At 36.1% G+C, this 10,574-nt stretch overlaps 1 protein-coding gene across 1 annotated transcript; it reads right to left on the bottom strand.

The window, feature by feature from the left end:
- Positions 1-1,148: 1,148 nt before the first annotated feature.
- LOC116192531 (prostatic spermine-binding protein-like) lies at positions 1,149-3,525 on the bottom strand. Its single transcript, XM_031521105.1, has 3 exons — positions 3,358-3,525; positions 2,883-3,259; positions 1,149-1,776 (listed from the first exon to the last, which is right to left on the bottom strand). The coding sequence occupies exons 1-3, from the start codon at positions 3,377-3,379 to the stop codon at positions 1,534-1,536; spliced, it is 642 nt and encodes a 213-aa protein (XP_031376965.1). The 5' UTR covers positions 3,380-3,525; the 3' UTR covers positions 1,149-1,533.
- Between the last annotated feature and the right edge of the window lie 7,049 nt (positions 3,526-10,574).

Below are 10,574 nucleotides of genomic sequence, written 5' to 3'. Positions count from 1 at the left end.
ATCCATTGCGCAAGTCAGATCACTTGAGCATAGACATTAATCGGACTGGTAGTTAACAACTACTTACCCATTAACTTCCTTTGTTCCATGACATAATCTCGAAACAGACAAGCACGGAGTCGGAGTACAGAAAGCTGTGTACTCGCCGTGACGAGTCTTCATAGGCCATGTTTGAGAGGGCTCGCGCAGTCTCCTTCTTGACTTCGAACTCTGCGTTTTGGAGGAGACCAACCGGGGTGCGAACTGAAGGTATTTTGCATTGAAAGAAGTTAAGAGTGCGTTTGGATTCAGAGTTAAAGTAACTTTGATTTTGATTTTGATTTTGATTTTGATTTTGATTTTGATTGTGGAAAATGACAAATGTGATGTAATTATAAATTTGACTTGGAAAACGTGTGTTTTTATTGTATAGTGTGTTGAGTTAAAGTTAAAGTTAAAATTTTTTACTTAGGAAATGTGTATTCTTGTTGTGTAGTGTGTTAAGTTAAAATTAAAATTTGATGTTTGGGAATCCAAACATGCTCTAAAATGAGCTCTTCTTTGGTATATTGAACCAGTATTGGGATGAAAAGAAGGGAAAGGCTAACATAACAAAGTCTGTTATCGTGGAATCTCGATAAGAGCTCATAGCCAGTTGTGAGCCGAGCAAAAGAAGTGGGCTGTCTCAAGCGTTGCCTAGGCGCACCGGCATTGTCACCGAGAGCTGGAAGGAAGTCAATGAGTCATGTCGAAGGCAAGGACTTTGCAGATCGAGGCTGCGGTAGAGCTGGCACTACAGTTAGGAGCTAGAAAAAGAACGCCGGTACTTGAATCACGACGATAATTGATCCGCTGTTGAATCACGGCGATAATCATTCTATTCCTAGTCCTTATATTAGCGCTCTAACTCAAAGTAGCCTTTTGCCCAACTCATCTGATTTTTCAAGTAATCAAACCGATTATATTTCAAAGCTTTTCACTTTTCAGAAAGGTACATCCCAAGCCTTTTGGAACAATATAGCAGCACCAGATTCATCCCAGAGATCATTCAAGAGGAGTGGGATTTATTGTACTATTATTACTGCTGCTTTGCTCTCCAAGCCTTCCCTAAAGCATGGGTCTAAAAGTTCCTAGGACGGATCTCATTCAACCAGTTGAAATTGAACTTGAAAGCGATCAGAATCAGATGTAGATTAACGCATAATGCGTATTTAATGATACAATATCCGGATCAATAACAGTCAGCAGAAGAAGTATCGAGATAAGTAGATAAATAAATCCACCAAACGTTCAAAAGACGGACCAAACAACAAAACATAGACGACCGACAGGACCCCACCTAAGACAAGATTTATGATAGCTACTGGATGTCCTTCCAACCTTCTGAAGAATTCATTATACTTATACAGACCCAACTATGGACTATGACTAGTGCTGCTCCTAACTATAATCTTTCACCCAACTGGAAACAATAATCGCCGTTTTAAGCAAACCTACCGTTTGTCTCCCTATCAAGTGAAGGGGGAGCTAGGAGTGTTTTGGGTTCAGCCAGGACTATCTCTTGGAAGGCCTCTCATCGTCCTCCCCCCCATCATCATCATCGTCCGAATCATCCTTCCTCTTCCTCTTAGGTGGGGCCTCGACCTTCCCACCCGTGTCATCGTCTCCGTCATCATCTTCATCCTCCTCATCAATCTCGTCGTCCTCTCCATTCTCCTCGGGCTCGAAGTCACTGGCATCTTCCTCGTCCTCAGCGCGGCCCACAGGGCGTACGAGGTACTCAGTGCCGAGTTCCTCCTGCATCATTAGGTCATACCCTTAAGTATTCGTGTTATCAATCAATAAAACAAGGGACTCCAACAGGGTGCAGTTCGAGTGCTAAGGGGCCAAGGCCATGAATGTTGCAGACCATAAAGGAACAGAAAATAATGAATCAAAATTGCCATACAATAACTTGTCCGATCGGACCAAACATATCCTTACACACGTGATGAGAAGTCTCTAATAGCAACATTAAGGACGCAAATAAACAGATGATCCAGCACATACAAGCTAGCATATTACAAGGTAAATTCTCAAACGCAAATGGTTGATCTGATTCAAAACAAGTTGACCAGTGTTGTGCTCGAAAACGGATGGAGCAATCAGACCAGATGAATCCATATTGGCAAAATCGAGTTGAAACTACATACAGATTCAGACAATAATAATAATCCAAATAAATAAAAAGGACATGAAATTTAAGTTGAAACAGAAGGGGGAAAAAAAAAGTTGGAAGTATATATCGATCTCAATCTGGCCAGAGCATAGCAATAGTAACTTCTCACCTCTCAGGTTCAACTTAACAAATTATCTTATAAATTAAAAAAAAAAATTTATTAATTCAAAAAAGAAAAAGAAAATGAGAGAAAATCAATATATGAATGACCCTTCAGATCTGTGATTCAATCAACCTAATGTCTTCTCCGTTCTCAATCGAAATTGTTCTTACTATGACCTCTTATGCGTAATAAAGACTACACATTTATGAGCAAGAAGTAAAGACTTTATTAGGTCAAAATCACTGCAGCAAGCTTCAGACAAACCATTCAACGAAATGAAATCAAGCCAAAATCTCTCTTTTCCGAGAAAATATATACTCTTGTGGGAAGAAAATAAGTGGGCACAACAGATCTGAACGATTTCCTAGCTCTACCATGAGCAACATCGCAGCAGTAAATATCCGTATGCATATGTGCATATACGGAACTGTTGTACGGACAGTGATTTGTGAAGTAAATATGAAGTACTGAAGCAGGAAAATACGTAAATCCAAGCAATAAAGGGGCCAACAAAAAAAATCCCGAAATTAGCGGAATATTCAGAAAATTTCGGAGAAAAATAGCTGAGATGATTGTCAGTACCTCCGCAGCTTCCTCGTCGTCGTCCTCCTCATCGTCGTCGTCGTCGTCTTCATCATCGTCGTCGTCGTCGTCGTCGTCGTCACCGCCGCCGTCTCCATCATCCTCCTCCTCGTCCTCCTCTTCGTCACTATCATCTGCGTCCACAGACTGAGCTGGGGGGCCGCCAGTGGACTGAAGCACCTCCTGGACGTCGTCGTCGTCATCGTCGTCCTCTTCCTCCTCCCCACCATCCTCGTCCACATCGTCGTCGTCCTCACCATCGTCTTCCTCACCGGAAACCTCAACCTCCTGCTCCTCCTCCTTCTCCGGGAATTCCACCTCTTCCTCCATCAGCGTCATCTTCCTCACAACATCAGAAGCTTTCTCCGGAAAAATCCCTGTAAATTTCTCCCCAAAAATTACGAAAAATTGCAGGAAAAATCAGGGAAAGACGTGGGAGAACGATGAGCAGAGGAGCTTCGTTCGCTTGTTCTACCTGCAGCTCCGCAAACTTCCATCTCAGCCGTCCAAGTGATCCTTCACGCGGATCGCTGACGTGTCCGTGATCGGACGGCCCTCGTTGCAGGATTTTGTACCTTTAGGGTTGAAATAGTTGCGTTGCGTTCCGGCGCTCCCCGATAGATCAGACTCACGGATCCGAGTCGGGTGCTTCTTCCCGCTCGGTTGTGGGCAGGTGGGTATAGGTTAGGGTTTTTGGTCTTTGGATCTATTTGTGGGCCCGCCCATTTAATTTATATTGGGCCCATAATGATCTAAAATAATACTGATATATACTAGACAATTCATTTTGGAAAAAATATTATACTTAGGAGATTTGTCTCATGGCCTTTGAAAAGCCATTGCTTTGAGGAAATCCATTCTCTATTATACATAGATAGATAAGAGGCCATGTGTTTTTTAGTGGGAAGTTTCATAACTATTTGTCCGATATTTGATAAAGGATTTTGAAACTATTGTTTATGAAATGTAATTTTCTACTTTAACCATTCAAAATATTTAAATTAATATTACCAAAATATTTGAATTTTCATTAGATCAGCACTTATTTTTTAACAATTTTACTTCATTATTTTTTCGAAAGACACCATACGTTATTCGAAAATTTAATTGGTACCGATTAATTCAAATTCAAGTTGATCGGCTCACTCAGATAAAAGTATCATAATCATGAATTTTTTTATTGACGAGATTCAAAACCCAAAATTTTATTTATTTACGGAAATGTAAAAAAATCCCATGTCAAGACTAATTGTGTTGGTGATGTGTATAATCTCCCATTATTGATTTTTATTTTTATTTTTTTGCTGAGTTCCCATTATTGATGAGTCATGTACGACACAAACGACTAGTTTAATCACATTTTTCCTATAGTATATAGGAAGTTATACGAATTGGAGTTCAACTTTTCCACATACATATTGAAATTTTTGTATATACAACAATAGTAGGGCTTGCAAAGGAAAAAATAAAAAAATTTGATAACTGAATCGTCTAGATAACCATCTATTTATAAACCGAAAAGCAATCGAATTATTTGATTTTAGGAAAATTTTGATTCTTGAATTCTCAAATATTTTGGTTTCGTGGAACGGTTACAATTTTCTAATTTCAAAAACTGTCATTAACCGTCCCGTCCATAATATGCATAATAAGTGTAATATTTATTTCGTTATATTTAATTGTGGAATTGATTCGAAATATTTTCTCTCTCTCACTCTCTTTTTCCATTTCACTGATATGCATCTCAAACAGCGCTTCACCAGTCATGGCACCATGTGATTGAGAGATTTTGAGTGATGATGGGGATATTGATGGTTTTTGTAACTAAAACTTTGTAGATACTTGATTAATATGTAAATATGTTTATTTTTAGTGCTTTTTTTTATGAATTTCTTTTTTATCTCGGTTTCACTTTTGAATAGTAGACTTTATAAATTTAAACTTTACTATTAATTTTCTTAATTCATTATGGTTCAGTTAAACGAATCGGAAAAATATATATCTTTTCTGTTTTGATTTTATAATTATAATATAATTTAGGAGCCAGTTTCAATTAAGAAAATTGAATTTTCGAAAATTTAAAATGATCACTGTTAGCACCAAAAACCAAATTGTCTCATCCCGTCTCCATCCCAATACAATAGAGAGAGGACTTGTCAAACCATCACGAAAACTTGGACAACAATCAATCAGCTGGTCTTCGTCTAATATAATAATAATTACTGATGAAAATTCTAGATACACTATATATATATAGATATATCTATATATATATATATATATATATATATATATATATATATATATATATACGTTTTGTTCTGTTTGTTTGTTCGATGTCACCCACCAGGTAGCCGATTTCTAATGAATCCCAATCAATCTAAGATCGAACTCAGTATTCTCACTAAAAAGAAGGCTTATTTGGTTTCAAAATAAGATTTTAAAATTATACTTTAACTTAATTCTATTCACAACAAAAATAAAATAATTTATACAAAATCAAAGAGTGGGTCTCATTTATATCACTCTTTTTTCATAATAAAATAAAATAACTCATATAAAATCAAAATGTGGACCTCATTTATACCATTCTTTTTCAAAATTAAAATCTGATTTTAAATCCTACTTTGAAACCAAACGCAGCATAAAATTCTTCCGGAATAGATTTTTTTTCTTTTACAAAATTCGAAAATTTAAATTTCATTAAAAATAAGTGTCAAAATTATGCCAACTAATTCGCGTGTATTTTGTTTTTCATTCTAAAGAATAGCATAAACATTAACGCCAACGAATTAGTTAGGTTTGAGTCAATCCATCCTTCATCGCTGGAGCACGTGGGTCTCGCACAAAAACGCAACGTATAGCCCCATCATTAAGAAACCACCCCAAAAATATCATCTCATTTTTTAATCAGAAAGAATTCAACCAAAAATGTAAAAAATAAAAATAAAAAATCAGATAGTAATAGTATCACTATATTACAAAGTAGCATCAATTTCAATTTGCTCCCCGTACTTATGGGATATCACAGACTTCCCGTTGCAGTTTGGGTAGAGTATCAGATCAGCCCTCACAGGCTAGTTAATTATGTCATCAAAATATTGAGGTATTGTATATTTTTCTTTTGCCATTTAATCGAAGTGACCAAGTGATTGCTTTATGCAACTTTGGCTTTGTTCCAGAGTGAATTGCGAGCTGCATAAGTGATTTTTTTTTTGCGTCAAATTTCTCGAATAAATTAAAACAGTATTGGTAAAATATATCAAAAAATCATGATTTTGTTAGAATTTAGCAGTATTTTTCTCCATTAGATAAATAAATATTCACAAAAATAGTTTATATTTATTATATATTATTTTAAGTATTAATTTTAATTTGAACGATATCAAATTGTTATTTTCTAAAAACTTATCATGCAATAAGTACTTATTTTTCAACAACCATATTCAACTCCACTAATACAAACTTGGATATGTAAGAATGAAATTTTATAACGAGATACAATTGATGTATTTAAAAGTATGGAGAATACATAATTAGTCATATTTTATAATTTTATCTGACTTATCATCGTGTCAGTATTTTCACTCTTTTGTATTTTGCCTAGGATTAGAGATATGATCCATCCTTATATGTTATCGTATTTCTGACTTCCATCTGTTTCTTGGTTTATTGTAGTCATTTCTTGATGAATGACTTACTCCCTTTCATCATAAAACTAAAACCTGTCTGAGGACTAACCTGAGAATTCTTACAAACTACGGGATATATTTCGAGACAACTGAAAATTAAGGAGCAAATCGAAATTAACCCAGACATAGTATTAATGAATTCATTCCCTTCCAGGATTCCATTGCCAAGCCAATCCAATCGCTAGCGCCTCACACCGTCCCACCGTCATCTGCCCTCGACGGAGATCTCTCTTTCACAGCGGACGCCGGCATGAGCTCGAGTCAGTCGACGTCGACCTTCCGGTGGCCGGAACTGTTCGAGTTCTCCCTTCCTTGGTGGATCTTCCGGCGGCTGGGAATCGCCTCCTTCCTCTCGTCCTCGTTCTCGAACATCAGCGCCTGGTGGAACGCGCCGGCAAGTGGAGACGGCCGAGGAGGAGGAGGAGGAGGAGGTTCCTCCGGGCGGCTGTTCGACTTCGTGGTGGACGACGTGCTGTGGATCCTCGTCACCGTGCTGGAGTCCCTCGCCCTGGTAGCTTTGCTCTGCTTCTTCTTCGTCTTCTGCGGCTGTACTGTCTGAAGAACTTGCTTGCTATAATTATATTATAGTTATACATATATATATATATATATATATCGTGTAATATAATATCACACGTACTTGTAGCTTGCCTGTACATAATAATTCAATTTAATTGCAGTATAGTTTTCATTACCGATGACTTAATCATTCTTACATCTTCTTCTTGCATATCCGGTCGATTCCCAATTTCTTTCAATTCAAGATTAAGCTGTTTATTTACCATTTGAAAAGCTTGTTAATTTCCGAACTTCGTTTATTTTCTCATAGCTGGTAATTGCGAATCTGTTGATAGAGTTGTTCAAGATAGAAACAATTTCGAGTTGTTGTTGTTTTTTTTTTAATCCGCCGGAATCACGAAATTTCCGTCCTATGTAAGCTGAGATTATTCCCGTTCAGATGCAGTGTCAGAGAATTTTTTCAGGGTGGCCTTTTTTTTTTTTTTTTTTCGGGGTATAAATAATGTAATATCTGGATAATATATGTGCTTCTGGGGATTATTAGTGTTTAGAAAGGACTATAATGTGGTGGAGAAATGGTTGTTGAATCCAGTATTATGAGAACCACCGGAGGTCGAATCAGTCGAGATATGGGTTCATGAATTTATAGGTTTAATCGGGAGTTTAATGGGTCGGACCGCATGTTTAATTATAAAATAAATATTTATTTATTATTTTAAGAAAATAATATAAAATACAAGAAAATATGTGTCAAAAAAATACAAGAAAAAATATAAATTATGAAATTACTCTGCAATAATTTTTATAAATAAATAATCAATTTAAATGAAACATATTGAGATAAAATTGAAAAATCACACAACTCACACATAAGTTAACAATGAAAATAAATATAAAGATAAATCACAGTTCAACATCACAAGAGATAAATCACTATTGCTTCAAAAATCCAACAGAGGTTAACTAATCAGTCAGTATCATTAGCACGTAGTGCTATGCAATTCAATGCACTTCAACATCCACTATAATTTCTACAAATATTGTCTTCAGCTGTAGCATCATTTGGTGTTTCAGGAGCTTTAACATCATAAGAGATAAATCACTATTGCTTCAAAAATTCAACAGAGACTAACTACTCAGTCAGTATCATTAGCGCATAGTGCTATGAAATTCAATGCACTCCAATCTCCACTATAATTTCCACAAATATTGTCTTCAGCTGTAGCATCATTTGGTGTTTTAGGAGCTTCAACATCATAAGAAATAAATCACTATTGCTTCAAAAATTCAACAGAGACTAACTAATCAGTCAGTATCATTAGCACATAGTGCTATGCAATTCAATGCACTCCAATCTCCACTATAATTTCCACAAATATTGTCTTCAGCTGTAGCATCATTTGGTGTTTCAGGAGCTTCAAACGATGGATTCTCTTGGACTTGGTCGTTAACATTCCCTCTCTCAATATTATCTTCAGCCCCATCACTCATATCATGATCTTCCAAATTCAAATTCAACAAATTTGTACGAGGAATATAACTTCTTAAAAATGAAATAAAAATATACATCTTATCATGAAAATAGTCGTAATGAAATAAGAATATTTAGTACCATCATTTCTAGTTTCTTGAATGATACACATTTGCAAATTCCGTCTAAATGTTCGCAATTCTTCACTTGATAGGGTAGGTGGCACATCCTCTAGTACCCAAGTAGAATAAGAAGCAAACTTTTAGAAGTCAATGGGGTCATAATTTCTATTCTTGAAGTAGTTCTTGCAAAACAAGCATCTCTTGTATACTTACATGTTGCAACAAATCATCAAAGCAAATCAAATGTCTAAATGTAAGAAATAATATCTAGTGAAGCGAGAGAAAAAATGGAGAGAAGCAATATATATGTACCTTTGTTACAACTTCAAATTATAATAGACATAAACAAGGTCATTCAACCGTTGGTGCTCAAGTCAGTTTATTTTCTTAGAATGAACATACTCGAACAAACTCCAATTCTGATCACAATTCAAGGCACTATAAGTTTGGTTTAAAACACGAATAGCTAACTTTTGTAAATTTGGTGCACTCGAGCCATATTAGATCCACCACTCATCTATACATAAATAAAGAAAATAAGAATAAGAAAATGAACAAACTCAAATAAAGTAGGAAATAATGATTGAAAATAGCGTTTACAAAAGTATTCATACCCGGAGCCATCACAATGCGATCAAATACTGCGAATACTCGTCCAAAATCACCTTCAATATTTTTAAAAATCTTCATTTCACTTGTTAATTTTGTCTGCAATGAGGGCTACCCATTAGCAATATCGCTCTATGACATCCAACAAATTGGAAACTGTTCCTCTATTCTTCTCCATTTCGGTTAAGTCATACTGATATTTGGTATTCAACCAATACCCAGCAGCATGTAAGCTCTTGTGTAGTTGCATATCTCATCGAACATCAAGAATGTTAATATACAACTCAATCTTTTTCTTTGTCCTATTGAATCTTTTCAACATCTCTTCCCTAGTTTTATACATTGCTTCAAGCAGATATCCCATAGTAGGCTTTTTATCACTATCAACAATACGTAACACACAAACAAGAAGTTCACTAATATGCACTATGGTTCCACACTCATACCATAAAGACTCCACAAATAACAGTTTTACAAAATTCTTTTGCTTTATTTTCCTTTGTATAGCTTGAACTAGTCCACTTATTAGATATTACCATAGCCCTCGAAGCGTTCTGGTGTGCCAAAATACTCTGCAATGCAATGAAATTGGTGGCAAAACAATTTGGAGCAAGATGTAGAATTTCTCGTCCACCAGTAAATTTTCTCATCATATTCAATGCAAAGCAATGATTATAGCTATACTTAGTAATCTTCGCAGCATGAGTCACAATATCATTCACCTCGTCCAACTTACCAATATTACTAAGAATTAAATTAATGCAATGAGCCGCACAAGGAAACCAAAATATCGTCTTGAACTCCTACTCCAACAAGCGACCAACAACCACGTAGTTAGCATTATTGTCAGTCACAAAGTGAACAACATTCTCTTGACCGACAAATAAGACCACCACTCTGAATAATTTGTAAAGCATATCCCCAGTGTTCGAAGCATCTGAAGCATCAACATACTTCAAGAAAATAGTTCCCTTAGGACAATAAACTAAAAAGTTAATTAGAGTTCTCTTGCATTGCTTTGTCCATCCATCCGCCATTATCGTGTAGCCCGTCTCCTTCCAAATAGGTCGGTAGCTATCGACATACTTTTTCACATTCTCAACATTTTTTGTCAATAAGTGTCCTCGAAGATCATGAAAGCCCGAACCTTTATAACCTGCCCCCATGCTAGCAATGGCATCGATTGCTTGCTGGTAATAAGGATAATTAACTCTATTAAACAATATACTTGTGGCAAGCATCCACTTAGAAATATCAAGCTCACACTTCTCGGTGACTT

This window comes from Punica granatum, chromosome 1, assembly GCF_007655135.1.
Source record: "Punica granatum isolate Tunisia-2019 chromosome 1, ASM765513v2, whole genome shotgun sequence".
Classification (NCBI taxonomy): domain Eukaryota; kingdom Viridiplantae; phylum Streptophyta; class Magnoliopsida; order Myrtales; family Lythraceae; genus Punica; species Punica granatum.
Note: the sequence above shows the minus strand (reverse complement) of the source record. Positions and strands in the feature narration are given on the sequence as shown.

Coding starts and splice junctions, on each gene's coding strand:
- LOC116192531 (XM_031521105.1), bottom strand. CDS start 3,379: ATGGAAGTTTGCGGAGCTGCAG. Junction 3,260..3,357: donor GGAAGTTTGCGGAGCTGCAG/GTAGAACAAGCG, acceptor AGAAATTTACAG/GGATTTTTCCGGAGAAAGCT. Junction 1,777..2,882: donor ACGACGAGGAAGCTGCGGAG/GTACTGACAATC, acceptor CTAATGATGCAG/GAGGAACTCGGCACTGAGTA.